This window comes from Daucus carota, chromosome 6 (assembly GCF_001625215.2).
Source record: "Daucus carota subsp. sativus chromosome 6, DH1 v3.0, whole genome shotgun sequence".
NCBI lineage: Eukaryota > Viridiplantae > Streptophyta > Magnoliopsida > Apiales > Apiaceae > Daucus > Daucus carota.
Window position 1 is genome coordinate 27,852,811 of NC_030386.2, and position 15,005 is coordinate 27,867,815.

At 32.9% G+C, this 15,005-nt stretch overlaps 3 protein-coding genes and 1 long non-coding RNA gene across 4 annotated transcripts; 1 reads left to right on the forward strand and 3 right to left on the reverse strand.

The window, feature by feature from the left end:
• Positions 1-332: 332 nt before the first annotated feature.
• LOC108224395 (PTI1-like tyrosine-protein kinase At3g15890) lies at positions 333-3,406 on the reverse strand. The gene is made up of 4 exons (XM_017398996.2): positions 3,180-3,406; positions 2,812-2,959; positions 1,407-1,669; positions 333-1,321 (listed from the first exon to the last, which is right to left on the reverse strand). The coding sequence occupies exons 1-4, from the start codon at positions 3,221-3,223 to the stop codon at positions 679-681; spliced, it is 1,098 nt and encodes a 365-aa protein (XP_017254485.1). The 5' UTR covers positions 3,224-3,406; the 3' UTR covers positions 333-678.
• A 4,251-nt stretch (positions 3,407-7,657) lies between these two features.
• Positions 7,658-9,772, forward strand: LOC108226852 (uncharacterized). Its single transcript, XM_017401842.2, has 8 exons — positions 7,658-7,891; positions 7,976-8,054; positions 8,122-8,407; positions 8,514-8,584; positions 8,663-8,933; positions 9,024-9,109; positions 9,210-9,479; positions 9,566-9,772. The coding sequence occupies exons 2-7, from the start codon at positions 7,980-7,982 to the stop codon at positions 9,465-9,467; spliced, it is 1,047 nt and encodes a 348-aa protein (XP_017257331.1). The 5' UTR covers positions 7,658-7,891; positions 7,976-7,979; the 3' UTR covers positions 9,468-9,479; positions 9,566-9,772.
• A 484-nt stretch (positions 9,773-10,256) lies between these two features.
• Positions 10,257-11,681, reverse strand: LOC108227027 (uncharacterized). Its single transcript, XR_010284360.1, has 5 exons — positions 11,605-11,681; positions 11,408-11,516; positions 10,999-11,110; positions 10,544-10,919; positions 10,257-10,421 (listed from the first exon to the last, which is right to left on the reverse strand). It is a non-coding gene; the product is annotated as an uncharacterized LOC108227027 (long non-coding RNA).
• A 1,181-nt stretch (positions 11,682-12,862) lies between these two features.
• LOC108226189 (uncharacterized) lies at positions 12,863-14,933 on the reverse strand. Its single transcript, XM_017401132.2, has 9 exons — positions 14,813-14,933; positions 14,608-14,729; positions 14,391-14,472; positions 14,185-14,293; positions 13,948-14,102; positions 13,722-13,842; positions 13,435-13,641; positions 13,207-13,356; positions 12,863-13,127 (listed from the first exon to the last, which is right to left on the reverse strand). Exons 4-9 carry the CDS (start codon positions 14,290-14,292, stop codon positions 13,122-13,124), a joined length of 747 nt encoding a protein of 248 aa, XP_017256621.2. The 5' UTR covers position 14,293; positions 14,391-14,472; positions 14,608-14,729; positions 14,813-14,933; the 3' UTR covers positions 12,863-13,121.
• Between the last annotated feature and the right edge of the window lie 72 nt (positions 14,934-15,005).

Here is a 15,005-nt window from a genome sequence, read left to right on the forward strand (position 1 = left end):
GAGGCACTTGTACAAGTCAAAGACTGGACTGAAGATACAATTATAGCTAAAATCAGGATGACAAGTTCCAGTGCTCACAAGAATAGAGCCATGACCCAATGGGACGCCAAATTCCAACATCCATCATGAATGGTGTGCCCAGAGGTCTCAAGAGGGTTGCTGATAAATAAACAAGGTGGCAAGGTCTTAGGTGCATCCCAGGAAATGCTCTGTTTAACCTTTTTACCCCCTTTCAAATAGGTTCTAGTCAAGTAAACGCACAAAAAAAGAAAAAAAAATCATGTTTGCCTCTCCCATCGCCAAGAGAGTCTTCATTTTAGACAAGAAAACAATGAAAAAGAAAACAGCACTTTAAAATACCAGTAGAACTTACACATTTTGGGACATCCTATTGCTGATGAAAAATATATATGTTCTTAACCACTCATCTGCTGCTGCTCTTAATCAACTACTACATACATCCTATTGCTTTTATCCACATACTTTTACAAGCAAAAGTCAAACAAAAGCACACAAATCATGAAATTGGGAAATAACACTTTTAACATCAGCATCATATATATCAATTATCTTAGGACACCGATGCAAAACAAAATAAAAAATCCAGCACTGAGAATAAAATCATGCTTCCACAGACTTCACAAATAATTACTTAGCTGTCACACCGAGAAACTTCTGCTATACCTCAACTTTCTCAATCTCTTGTTTTGATTCCGTTTCTGCTGAAATATAATCAGAACTGTCTTCTACACACGATGACCCATCATCACAATCTAAAGGTTTAGTACTAGTGAATAGTTCATCATTTTCTAGATCAGTCATCTTTGATTCTGCATCTCCCTTCAGTAGCTCCACCACCTCAAGCATGTTGGGTCTTTTCTCGGGCCGATTGTGCGCACAGATAAGTGCAACAAACACTATCCTCTTTAGTTCTTCTTCTACGTACTTACCATTTAGTTTGGGGTCTGCAAGTTCACTAAATTTCCTCTCACATGCCAAGGGGAGAGCCCAGTCAGTGATTGTGCGCTTCATTGTTGAACTGAGCTTCTCCAGTGGTTTTTTCCCACTAGCTAGCTCAAGCAAGAGAATTCCAAAACTGTAAACATCACAGCTCTCTGATGCCTTCCCCAGCATTGCATATTCTGGGGCAAGGTATCCAAGAGTACCCTTGACTCTAGTAGTCACATGTGTGGCACCATCAGGTATTAGCTTTGCAAATCCAAAATCAGCAACCTGAGCTTCGAAATCTGAGTTGAGTAAAACATTGCTTGCTTTCACGTCTCTATGGATAATATGCGGTGTTGCATGGTGATGAAGATATCTGATTATGATACACCAAGTATTAGTTGAGCTAGGAAGATTGATAGTCATAGGCACAGAAAAAAAAAATGATGAGTTTTACTCACGCAATGCCTTCAGCAGATCCAATGGCAATACTCATCCTCCGTTTCCAATCAAGAAGGGATTCAGCTGAGTGCTGCCCATGAAGATGAGAGAGCAAACTCAGGTTCGGCATGTAATCATACACAATTAAACGCTCTTGACCTTCAGCACAATAGCCCCGTAAACTTAGCAAATTCTTGTGTCGTACTCTTGCCAAAATTTCAACCTCCACAGCAAATTCCATCTCTGCTTTGTTGCTCCAGACCTTTAATCTTTTTACTGCTATCTGCAAATATATTACCATATAAATCAAAAATACTCAATTGAAACGCAGACGGTCATTATGCGCAGCAAAATAATTCGAAGAATTTTAGCCTTAAGACGCTACTCACATTGAGCTTCAAACCCAATAAACTGGACACAATGAGAAATGGCTCTTTGAAATACACACACACACACATATATTACCAGTGATAAAAATTAATACCTTCCAGGCTTCCACAATTGAATACTTCACCAAGTTACAACAAAACAGTTGTGAAAGAGGGTCTTCAAACAAAGGTAGTAGAGTCGAATTTTTTCTTTTAAAAAAATCTAAATACAGTCAATATTTATTCAAATTTATGATTAACATATAGTATAGTCAAGACCAGGGTAATAATATAATCTAAAGGCCTGTATGGCTGTAACTCATAAGATGAGCCCCCTGAGTTAAAATTTTTGGCAAAGAAACACAAAACCATCCTCGGGCTCACAATAAGTAATTCCATTCTACAGGCCATGTCAAAACAAAAGGTGAAAGATGAGAGACTGCCAACTAGTTTACAAGGGGTCATCACAGGGTCTTGCTCTATGACACAAGATTACTCTCATGGCATGTTGTCGGATAGGTTTGAGGAATAATGCTTAATTTAGAACAGTATTGATGAGCAGAACACCCTGTATAGAAAAGCGCGGTCCCTCTTGACTAAAGCTCATGCTCCAACCTAACTACCCTCATAAGAAATTTTAATACGCTGCATATACTATTCTGTTACATCGTATGACCTTCAGCATCAGTATAAGTACACTGCTGTTTCCCAAGCCGGATAATATCAATTTTAAAGAATAAGTGTGTATATTAGCAAACCTATCATCTAAACCGAAAGCAACACATGTGGAGTAACTATGTAGTAGCATTTTCCAGGGCACTAATTTACTAACCAAATAAGAAACACTTTGTAAGTTAAAACGTATATCCAATCAATCAAGTAAATAAAAACATTCAGTAATAAGAAAGACCACATCACACACTTATAATCTGAAAATCACAGACCAAAGAATATAGAAGAATTCATCGACAAAAAAGACAGGTATTATTAAAGTCACGGCTATTAAACAGAAATAGCAAATCACGAGATAAACATAGTAACCGAAACTGGAAATTACTTGTGATCCATCCCATAGCTGCCCCCAATAAACACTCCCAAATCCCCCTTCTCCAAGCTTGTTATCGTAATTAAAATTGTTGGTAGCAGAATGCAATTCCTTCAGCGAAAAAATCCTCCACGTCGCCTGTTTCTTCCCCTTCCCTTCCCTGCAAATTCACACACTCAATTCACAAAACTAAAATTTACACGCAATTAAATTACATAATTAAATTAACTGTCACATAATTAAATTACACAGCCACTAATTGAATCCAGGTGTGTTATAATTAAACTAGGTCGGATTAGGATAACACAGGCAGAAGCTTAAACAGAAACTAAGCTAGGTTAAAAGCAACTTAAAAGTCAAAAAAGTGGCTTAAAACGTACCGTTGAGAAGCGCTTATGCAGCAAAAAAGAGAGCGAAAATCCATGAGTATGTAAGTATAGGTGTGTGTATAGGAGGAGGAGCACGGGGAGGAGAATAATTATGGTTGTATGATGAAAGCAATCGCTGACCGGGAAAGAGATTCGAAGATTAAGGCTGCGTTTGGTTTAGGTCACTTTCGAACATACATACTGTGTGTACTTTTTCTAGTATTATCTGTATCATGTATGGGTGTACAAGTTGAAATTTTTTACCGTTTAAGGATGAATTGAGCCTTGAGGGTTGGTGTTTGAAATTTCAAACAAATCAATTAGCAGCTGTTGTCCAGGAATATTAGTTACGGGCCGAAATTATTGTTTGTCAACAGCTGTAGACTGTAGCATAGGAGTGCTAGTTTAGTTTGTGTATAAAAAATTTAAGAAATTTACCAAAATTTCTATTTTTTTCGGAAAAAAATTGTGATTTTATTATTTTTTGAAAATATTTATAAAAATTTTATTTTTTTTAAAAATATTCTCAAATATATAATCGGTAACCAGATGCAACTTCAAGTGGTTGGTTCCGCATAGATTGTATCCGGTTACAAGTATAGTTGTATTAGGCTGCATTAAGTATTTTTGCAAATATTTTCAAAAGTTTGGTATTTTTGAAAAAGATGTGGTATTTTTACAAAAAATATTTTGGACTTTGATATTTATGAGAAAATCCCAAATCATTACTATTTTTTCTTCAAATTTTAGTTATCGCCTATATATTTGAAAAAGAATTTGAATTATATAGCATTATTCTTCCATACAAATTCATATAAAAATACTACGAATTTAGATATCATAGAAAATTTGTGTACACGGCCGTGTTTGGCATAGCTTTTTTAAATAAAAATGAAATTTATTTCAAAAAATTCACATTTACATATTTTTCTTATATAATTATGTATTGAGTAGGTGGTTTGTTTTCTTATCTACAGGAATTAATCACTTATTTTTGAAAAAAAAATATGTATTCACTTATTTTGTTCATAAATAAATAATATTTTTGAAAAAATAAAGATAAGTCAAACGCGTGTATGAACAATTTCTTTTACGAAAATAATATTATAATATTCATTTTGCAAAAGAATGTTTGAAACATAATCTAAAATTTTAATTGAATTTTCCACATTATAATAAACCTCTTTCAATATTGATTATCCTATTATTTAGTTATGTTATTTAAAATATAAATTTAATGAACCCAAAATCGTGGAATTGAAAACCAAATCATCTAAAATATAGATCGAATATATCTATAATTATTGGAAAAAGCATAAGTTATATTTACTTCATCTATTAAATAAACCACTTTGATTTTTTTTATGTAATTTAACAAGTTTCCACGGTATATAAAAGATATATATTTTTTAATAAAATGAATAAGAACGTATTATATATTTTTGCAAATTTCATTATATAACTGAAAACACATATATGTTCTTTTTAATATAATGGATAAGTTCGTACCATTATGTTTATTTCTACGATGCATCTCCAACGGTGTTGGTTATAATCGTTGGCTAAAGGGGATCTGTAAGACATTATGTAAAATTTGTTGAACCTGTAAGATATTTTGCTTCAATGGTATTTGGCTATATTGGTTGGTTATAATTTAAAATAGTATGTTATTAATATTTTAAATTGTTAAAATAGAATATATTAGTTTAATATGGTAATAAATGGTGTGCAATCTTCCTACAGATTTCTTACAGACTTGCAAAGGTTCGACAAATTTAGTCAGGAGGTTGGCTAAAATTATAGACAACAGCTGAGTATGATTGGAGTTAAGTTTTTCGAGCTGTTGACTAAATTTTTTTATTTTTAGTATGTCAACTCACCTTTTAGCTAATGGCTTTCAATGATTGGAGATGCTCTTAAAATGCTTGAAGGCTTGGCTTGTGTTTATATTTTCCAATTATTTTTCTTAATTTTAATTGTTTATGATATCATAGTATGAAGTATGAACGTATGATGACAGGAGGTCATCAATCAAGATTAATAATTTGGGCGGAAAGGAATATAAGTGTTGATTTGGGCGCATTCGACTTGGCCCTTTGTGAACGTGATTCTGTTCTACAATTAGTGCTTTGAGTGCCTTTAGTGGGGACATATTTTAATGAGCAGGGGAAAGGCAACTAGTACTAGACGAGTATTGTAAAGTACTTGTGCAGCCTGGAGACCTCGATATTGTTTGGATAACAAGACACCGAGAAAGTTTAGAATAAGTGTTTTACTAAGTAGAGTAGAAGTTAGAAACAAGTTAAAACTTATAAGTGATTAAAGTGTTGAAAAGGAAGTAGAAGTCATGAAACAAAAGCTGATATTCTCAGCTTCTTATAATTACTTGACTTTTACATAAATGACACGAATAAGTGCTTCTGCCTCATAAACTTAAAAGCCAAATTTTTAAGACCAGGCCAAACACTCCACGGGATTGTTTTACATGGATGGAAAATTTTGTGTAGAAAAGAGAAAGTATGAGATATTAAATGAGTTCAATTTCTTTGTGATAAAATGGAATGAGCATTTTCTTTTCAAAACACGTGGGTTAGAATCTTAGTTAAAATAATAACAATAAAACGATTGAAGTAATGAAAATTATAAACAATTTTTCTAATCAACACCATATTACTTATTAGAGTACAAAATTCATTCTATTCTCCCTCCGTTTCATTCCATCCATATGAACACAACCTAAGTGCTTTTTTGATTGAAATAGATACATTAGATGAAGAAATTTCCAAGAACTAGTAGTTGATCAAATTGTTTGGTTAATATAAGTTGGAGAAGTATAAGTTCCTTGAAACTTTAAATACCAATAAATCATGAAAGCTTTTTATTTGAGACTTGTTTGGGATGGATCATTGTAATAGATTTATGTTTAATTTGCGTCTGACTTTTATTTTTAATTATTTGTTTATTAATTGGAACATTCCAACCCAAAACCGAAATGCATTAAATGAGTTGGATTTTCAATTTATATTTTATGGGTTGGGTTGAAAATTTACAAACTCGATTTAATTAAGTTGGGTTGTTATATTCTTTCAACCCGAATTGTATACACCCTAATGGAAGTTACTCACCTAGACCCTCGATAATTTGCACCTCCCATAAGAAGTTAAAACTTATTTATCAACCAAACACAAATTTTAATTTTTCATTTACATGATAATTTCAAATTATATAGGAATTAACTTACTATTGGTAACCAACAATCACTAAATAAAATAAAAAACAGAAAAAAAGAAATTCCATTTAAATAATTTATTTTTTAGGTGAAATTTACTAATATCTTAATAAGTTGTAAATATGAATAAGAACAGTAATTTTTGTTTCCTAACATAGAAGTTCAAGAAAATGTCGCCCTCTTACAGCTCATTTTCAACTATAATTTTATTAGTTAATTAATTTATTTATTAAACAATTACTACTTTTAATTTAAACAAGAATTACTTTGAATTTATAACTTAAAATTTAAACAAATGATGTTTGTACAAGTTGCGGGGGTGTTTGGAACCCGATTTTTGTCGAAGAGTCCATTTCTTTTCTTCAACGGAGTATTATATCACGATTGTTGATAAATTAGGGACCACACTGGACAATATTGGACACTAGTATTTGTGCCCGCTACGCAAGGGCTTTGAAAATAAAAATTTTGCTTAAAATACAAATTCATAAATTGAAATTAATCACCTTCCTTTGCCACCGTTTTTTGTTTTCCTAAACCAAATACATATATACATTAAAGTAAAGTATGTAATTAAAATTTGACCATTTTTTCATTAAAAGTTTCGTTTAGTCCAAATACCTTGCATATATTTTACATTTTCACCCAATGTGTTGTTAAAAATTGGGGAACAGATAATATTCATAGAAAAAGATTATAAAGCTTTGATATATGGAATTTGTAATATTTATGAATCCTAATTTAGTTACTTGTGTTTCATTTTGATAATAAATTTTGGATAAGTTTTTATTTTTTTTTCTTGTGCAATTGTTAATTCACAAATTTATCTATTAAACAAATTCGATATCCGTAAAAAATAATTTTTGGTATTCATCCAATCCAACCCAAAAACCTCACTTTAGAATTGAAAAGATGTGAACAATATGTTTTCAAAAATAGTTTCTGATGCATCTCTTCCAATATTGATTAAATATGATTATAATAAAAAGAACTTATTCCAATTTGTGAATATGATTTGTGGAATAAAAAATGGATAAATTCCTTGAATAATTTTTTTGTTCTTTTTTATTGGCTCACGACAATTTTATGTATGCACAAAATTGATTAATAAACATATTATTATCCCTCTTCATTGATTCAGACAGCCACTTCTCATATGTACTTAACTGCAACATATATTTTAAGCCAACACATGACTTAAGAGTTTTTAAAAATTGAATATTATATTCAAGTGGAAAAAAGAATAACGTATCAAACATTCCAAAATTCTTCTTGATATCTGTAACCTCTTTATGCTGCCTGAAAACCTTTAATGGAGCTTCCCAACTAATTACCCCATTACAATTGATTGCAGGTGTTTTCAATGCTTCTAACGTTACTTTTTTGGGGCTTTATCTTTAAATGGGGAAGAAGAGTGCTTCTTCTTCTTGTGCTGCTGAAAGAAGTTATAATCAGTCTGCTGAGAATTGCTCGGACATTAACTCTATTCTTCCAGGTAAGGTCAAGAATCTTCTTTGTGTTCGTCGTATTCAATGTTAGCATGCATATCAGGGTTTTTTTTTTGATTACAAATCAACAGGGCTATGGATTTGTCTGGTGTTATTATGGAGAAATTTATCAAGTGCTTAACAAAAGCGGATTTGGAATCTGATGAAATGGTTAGTACACTTGATTTGGATTCTAAGACTGGTACTTGCTCCTCTAACTGTTTGTTTCATTTCTCAGAAAATGCCTCAAAAATTACTCAGCAAATATGGTAACATTATTCCAAAGTGTTTCTTGTTGAAATTCCTGAATGGATATCAAATTCCGGTGATGCACAATGAAGAGAAAGGAGCTCTAACTGGCATTTCAACTCTTTATGCTGACTTGGACTTTAAAGCTGGTGAAATGCTTGTGTTTGAATTTGATGGGTCCTCTAATTTTAATGTTTATGTGATTGGGACTGATCTCCTGGAGATTGAGTATCCAGTTGTAGTTCACCATTTTCAGAAAACACCTCCTAGGAATGGTATGCCTTTAACCCTTATGCATGACAGCAGTTTCAAATTGTATGTTAATGGTATATTTGACTATTTTGATTTTTAGGCAAATTAATCTTGTTTTTATTGTGCTAGTGAATGTTGAAAAAGTGGGATTGAAATTTGTCAATTTTGTTAGAGATGAAGACCCTCTGATTGATGAATTTGTAAGACAAATCCCAACCTCATTTCAGTACTTATTAAATTTACATGCTACTGTTGTGTTAATTAAGTATATTTTATAGGAGCCTCCTCATGCAATTAAGAAACGATTTACCATGTTGAAAGCATATCAGAACTATTTTTTTAGTAATGGGAAGTGCATTGAGGGTGGTTATGACCATGAAACTGGAAAATTCCATGGCCTCAGCAAATTCAGCTCAATTTTTGGGATGCAAGATTTTAGTGGCTTCAATTTGCTTTTGTTTAGTTATGAGGCATCTGGCATCACGACTATTTCAGTTTTTGATGATCACTTTGTCGAGTACCTGTTCCCTGGCACACCCATTTCAAGCGGTATAAGAATTTTGGCAGTTAGTTTCCCTGTTTTTTGGTTTCTTCAGATTTGTTATTATGAATGAAAATTTGATGTAAATTTTTGTATAGGTCTAAATGCACATAACCCTATCGTGCGTTATCGCTTTGAGATCACTGTCAAGGCTCACCACTTGTACAAATATGTTTATGGAGTGGTGAGTTTTTTAATCTGTGCTTTATAAAATTATTTAGTTTGTTGTGTTGAATGTATGAAGTTCCTTAATTAGTTCTTCTCTCTGTTGGCTGCTCATGTAGGATATATCAACTGATTTCAACAATGTCACTGCCTTTTGGAAGAAAAGAGACTACATTAATGTTTATTCGGGTGAGAAAGCATGGAAACTGCAGGTTAGGTTTCGAGGTGCCAACTCTAACCGCACAACCATTCATGATGGATGGATCCAATTTAGAGATGGATTGGGCCTCCAACTTGGCGACGTGGTTGTATTTGAATGTGCAGACCCATTCCGCACACACTTTGCTGTTCGAGTCTTGAGGATTCATGGTGCATAGTTCTGTTTCTAGGTATGGTTTTGTTATGTTCTTATTTTGGTAATTCATCAATTTGGTTCTGCATTTAAAATTTTCTAATGAAATATTGTTTGCAGCAGGTGCTATGTGGAAGTTTGGATATGTGAAAGGTGCTGAGAGCTCTAGATGAATCTGTCATTTTCTGCAAAACTGTCTGAGTATATTGAACGCTTTGTCTGGTACTTTGTTATTTTGGTGAATTATGAAAATTTGGGGAGAATTTTTATTTTGAAGCTGTCTGGGGTTTGATCTTAAATTAGTGGAATCTGGATTTGAAATGATTATGATATATCATGATTGATCACTGAAAAATTTAACTCTTTCTGTGGTATTTTGTTATTTTGGTGAATTATGATGAATATCTCTGTTAAAAGATTAGATTTCACTGATTATTTTAGTTTTGGTGCTGCTGTAGGATTCTTAGTTGTGCTCAGTTTGTAGAATGAGGACACAGTTATCCTGTTTGACATGTTTGGTATATAGTGTTTACATTGATCTGCCAGTTTTTATTCAAATTGCTTCATAATAGGCTGTTGCAGTTGAATGGAAAATATAAAAGACTTTTTCTAAAACACATAGCACAGGTATATCCGTAGAATGAAACATTACAAACATGTAATACCTTAACAGAGTAGCGAGAACTCTTAATCTTAACTGATGCAGAAAGGAAGTTGTATTTGCGATAAAGTAAACAAATCTATGCATAAAAAACATTAATCCATCATAGATAACAATTATATAAAGTCTGTAGAATCAGATAGAGTTAGGCATACTAATAGAATTAAATGGACTGACAGTATGGATTGAGGTGGTCTTAGTCATATATTAGAGGTAGAACTTGCGTGGAAACATAATCAAACCAACATCTTAATAAAAACGTAGATAGTTCCAGATGATATAGGCTGTGGAGTCCCAATGGTTGGCTCAAAAAGGCAGCTGCAAATAAATTTTAAAATGCATTATTAACTCATTTAATAAATCATGTAATTAGTCATTCAAATTATAGTAGAATATGACAGGTAATATTTTGTTGTGCACAAAATAAATAAATCACTTACAAATAGAGTAGAAAACTTGAAAGGCTATAGGTTGTAGAATCCAATCTAGTTGGCGGAGTCCAAATGATAGCTTGACTGCGAGTGCTGTAAATCCCATTTAAACATTATAAACACATTAACTTGATTATTATAGTACTTAGTAAGAAATAGCTACACATATTATTTTCACTACATGTGTCTCTGCAGACTGAATAGGTTGAGGGTAGCTATGTTCTGTTTCCTGTTTTATCTCACTGTAGCTTCCTTCCATAATATCTGTTGCTAGATAAGCATCCACTTTATGCTTAGTGTTGGCTTCTTTGATCAGGAGTTTGATGCTGTAGAATTTGTTTGTTAAGTTGTTGAAAATAATTGGGTAGATCTCCTCCTTGTTTCCCTGACAATGTATTACTCTAATAAAACAACTCGTTTCTTTGTTTAAGTCAACATGTGTATATTTCAATTTGGGAAAATACCTCTTCAAAAAGATGTAATGCATTTTTGCCAATCATTCTTCTAACTTCTCGGTCCGCCAAAATGATGTTAATTTCCCCTGTTTCATCAGTTGCCATAGTGTGTAGCTCAAACCTGCAGCACTCAAAAACCAAAAAAATGAATACAATTTCTGGATATGAAATGATAGATTAACTTTTAAATGGCACATGTATTCGGCATAGGGGACAGTCCTATTGCAGCTGTCACACATATTCATTGTTCCAATTGTAATGCATTGTCCATAGCATGATGTGCACAGTTTTGTGAACCAATTCTTTTCTTTGTGAAACATTTCAAGCTTCACTTGGCAGATGACTTCAGTCTAGAGCATTTTCATAATTGTTATAGTTTCACTGGATAATAATTAATTTCATTGTTTCTATAGTTTACCTCATCAAACTGTGGACCAAGTTCTTTGATGTTTTTGACGGTATAAATCTGTGTGGATCGCATCCCTCCTTTAAATATTCTTTCTTTTGGGAATGTTGGGTGTGATATCCTGTAAACACAAATTAAACCCTGAAAGTGGTTAAGAGGATGTCTTCCTTGGATTAATATTATTTTAAAAGTAAAAATATTAACCATACCTTCTTTGTAGCTGATGAACACAGGGGATGTCGTAGTTCAAGTAGATAGTAGTAGAATGCACATGCGTAATGACAACTTCTTCTGTGAAATAAATTTATTGCTTGGTTTAGGGAATTTTTCTGTTTTTTAAAACTACTGTACACATGTGAAACATAATACCTCCCCATTTTGTGATTCTAGCACAACCAAGTATTAAGATCTTGTATTCCTCTTTGTCCAGTTCCATATATTTAGCAAATAGTTCAGCAAAATCATCCCATAGAGTTACCTTAACACTTGTCCTGTGATATTATAGTATACAAATAAAAAAAAATGCATTGTATGTAATTTTAAGTTTCACATCTTGTCGGGAATGTATACATACCTTCCATCAGTGATTCCAAACTTTATCTGAGATTGGATCTTGCCATGTCTGTTTTGAAGTTTCCCGATTGGGTCATGTTTTTCAACTACACCCATTACATCTATGAAACAACAGATTAGTAAGTATATGTATTTTGTTTGGGTGAGAAATCTATAGTTAGTTCAAATATCTCACCAGTCAAGTAAGTAGTCTGTATTGAAAGAGGTTTAATCTCAGCGAGATCATAGAAGTCGAACCAAGTCTTTTCGATGCTGATATCTTGTTCTTGTAGTTCAGTGATCCTAGTTTCCTCCCCAAAAACAATTTGAATGTCCTTTCTAAGACACCTGAATTTCTCATCTATTTTGTAGTCTTTCATAGTGAAGTTCTCAAGCAAGTAGATCTTTCCTAGGTCAACCAAGTTGTCCACTTGTTCTTCTAATTTGGTAGGCACAAATGCATGCATCCTAGCTTTCTGAAAACCCAACCAAATAGTGTCATCAAAATATGAAATAATTATAATCAGCATTGTTTATAAGAAGAACAAATCACCATTTCATACTCACTTTATGATCTAGAAGCAGTAAGTTGAATCCTTTGAATGCCTCACCAACTTTGTTTTAGCCTTTCCAAGAGTTGAGTGCCCTTGCAGGAATCTTCCAATCATATTTTCCTTTTCTCAAATCCTTAAAACTATCATACTTCTTGCTTGACATCTTGCTTTCAATTTTTTTTATATTGGTGTACAGTGATATTTTAGTTTACATGAGTATTCCTCGTTGCCTCTTATATAGAGTTGAACATGTGAAGAGGTGGTATAAGGTTGGTACACAATAACAATAGAGGTAGAGAAAGGTAATAAATGTTGATACTGTCAGCATGAAAGGGTACTGCATAAAAGAGTACTGCTTAAATTAATCTCATGCAACAAAATGACAAACTGGAAAACAGATTTCCAGTTGCAACAAACAGGCCAGTCAATAGCTGTAAAGTCATACATGAAAGAGGTAACATCTTAATAGTTTTTAAGCAGTGAGTAATTAAAAACAATCCCATATTTGGATGACAGGAGGTAGCAGCAAGCAAAAGAAACAATTTAGATGTCCAAAAGTTCTGTGTAGCTTAAACAAAAGTTGTCTTCAGCTCAAAATAGAAGGTGCTACAGTAGTCCTTTCACTTCTGCATCCAAGAAAAAATTGGAGTGAGAAAGCATAAAATATAAAATGTTAAAACAGAAGGTGATATATGATAGGTTTACCTTCTCAGTTTTGACTATTTTGAATTTTGCAAGAGGGACATTTTCGTACATGGAATCTGATGCTTCTCCATCTGTTGTCCTACTTCTGACTTTTGTGGTAGACTTCCCAGTTGGCGGACTACTGGATGTATCTGGAGTACGATCTACCACCTTCATTTTGAATAATAGATAAATTAGTTAAAAGTGCATAATGTAACATAGTTATTATTAAGAAATTACAAAATTTACCATGGTTTCGGAAATAGGGTCTGATGTTATATCCTGTTTTTTTAATGGGCTGTGGTTGCCCAAAACTTCAACAGGGTCATTCAACTCTATAGCATTGTAGACGCTGCATGTTTTCTTCACATTTTGGTCAGTTATGAGTAATGTAACCACAAACTGCTTCTTTTCAAATGATTTAAGTGATGGTGGGAAGGTAATCTCAGCTGATACCTTGCATAAGATAACAGCTATATAAGTTAGTTGGAACTATACATTTGGAGCATAACACAACCTTTACATTAAGAGCTTACTTCATTTTCATCGTACTCAATATCAAATGCATTTTTTCCAAGAATACGTTGTATCTCATCATCGGGCAGAAGAATTGCTAGCACTCCAGTTTCATCATTGCATATAGTAGCTAGTCTAAACCTAAACATTTTCAAGATACAGAAGATAAATAATTGGATGAATGAATAGGTAGCTGGTATGCAAAAAAGTATAAACTAATTTTCAATTTAAAAGGACATAATATACCTTTTGTCTGGGAAAGGTATGTTCCGAACACATTTTTCACATCTGAACCTCCCTTCTTGGAGCTGCACCTCATCTCCACAGGTTGTGCAAACATTATCGTACCAGTTTGTGTTGACATCAACCTTTTTTACAGTTATTTGGCACCGAATTTTGCGCTGAATACAACAAATGTTAGTGTATATAAATGTAGATAGAACTGCCTACAGCAGAAGATAAATGGGCATAAGGTTTATAAACCTTGGCATATTCATGAGACAATTGTTTGATATCTGCGATAGAAAGCATAGGACTGATTGGTTCAGCTACAACTTCTTCAAGTTTGTCACTGTTAGGAATTTCAAGCATTCTGCATATTAAAGAGAATGTAGTTCAATCAGCTGCTACTTGTTTATTTTTTTTAGTTGCAACCACAGTTATTTCAATGTCATATTTGAGGAACATACCTAGCTTTCAGTTGTTTGACACTATAGTGATCGATATTAAGGAAGAATCGAGTGGCTGGGTAGTTATTCAAACTTGGGAGGCCTATTTATTACAGAAAAATAAATCCACAAATGTTTTTAAGAGTATGTGTAATGTAACATTAGAAAAAAGAGTATAACAGTAACTAAATTTAAATTTTCTATTATTAAAAAAAAGAAGAGAATTGTATGAATTGACCTTCATACTCATTTACTTTTGCACTTGAGATAATGACATAGATGTTGGATTCCTCAATCTGTTGGAGGCGCTTCTCAAATTCTTGAGCTAGTTCATTAAAGAAAGTCACATAAACCGTAGACCTACATTATGGCAAAAAGCATGATTAGGCATTCCAAAAATTACATCTAAACTAATTGCAGCTGAAAATGTGCCATCTGCATACCTCCCATCAGTTAATTGGAATCTTATGTGAGATTTGGTGTTATCATCTTTAGAGGGCACACAGGCAACATGTTTGTTCTTTAATTCCCCCACTACATCTGCGATTATACATGTAAAATCTCTTCAGCTTATGTATTAATTGAATAGCCTATTCTTGGTATGTATGGGCATGATGATTAAATAAATAATGAAAT

What these genes read in the sequence shown, in the direction of transcription:
- LOC108224395 (XM_017398996.2), bottom strand. Translation starts at nt 3,223, where the DNA reads ATGGATTTTCGCTCTCTTTTTTGCTGCATAAGCGCTTCTCAACG. An exon ending in TGCATAAGCGCTTCTCAACG is followed by an intron (nt 2,960 to 3,179) that starts GTACGTTTTAAG and finishes GTGAATTTGCAG; the next exon opens with GGAAGGGAAGGGGAAGAAAC. An exon ending in AGCTATGGGATGGATCACAA is followed by an intron (nt 1,670 to 2,811) that starts GTAATTTCCAGT and finishes ATATATTTGCAG; the next exon opens with ATAGCAGTAAAAAGATTAAA.
- LOC108226852 (XM_017401842.2), top strand. Translation starts at nt 7,980, where the DNA reads ATGGATTTGTCTGGTGTTATTATGGAGAAATTTATCAAGTGCTTAACA. An exon ending in ATTTGGAATCTGATGAAATG is followed by an intron (nt 8,055 to 8,121) that starts GTTAGTACACTT and finishes TTCATTTCTCAG; the next exon opens with AAAATGCCTCAAAAATTACT. An exon ending in ACAAATATGTTTATGGAGTG is followed by an intron (nt 9,110 to 9,209) that starts GTGAGTTTTTTA and finishes CTGCTCATGTAG; the next exon opens with GATATATCAACTGATTTCAA.
- LOC108226189 (XM_017401132.2), bottom strand. Translation starts at nt 14,292, where the DNA reads ATGCTTGAAATTCCTAACAGTGACAAACTTGAAGAAGTTGTAGCTGAA. An exon ending in TGTCTCATGAATATGCCAAG is followed by an intron (nt 14,103 to 14,184) that starts GTTTATAAACCT and finishes TGTTGTATTCAG; the next exon opens with CGCAAAATTCGGTGCCAAAT. An exon ending in ACCCTATTTCCGAAACCATG is followed by an intron (nt 13,357 to 13,434) that starts GTAAATTTTGTA and finishes TTCAAAATGAAG; the next exon opens with GTGGTAGATCGTACTCCAGA.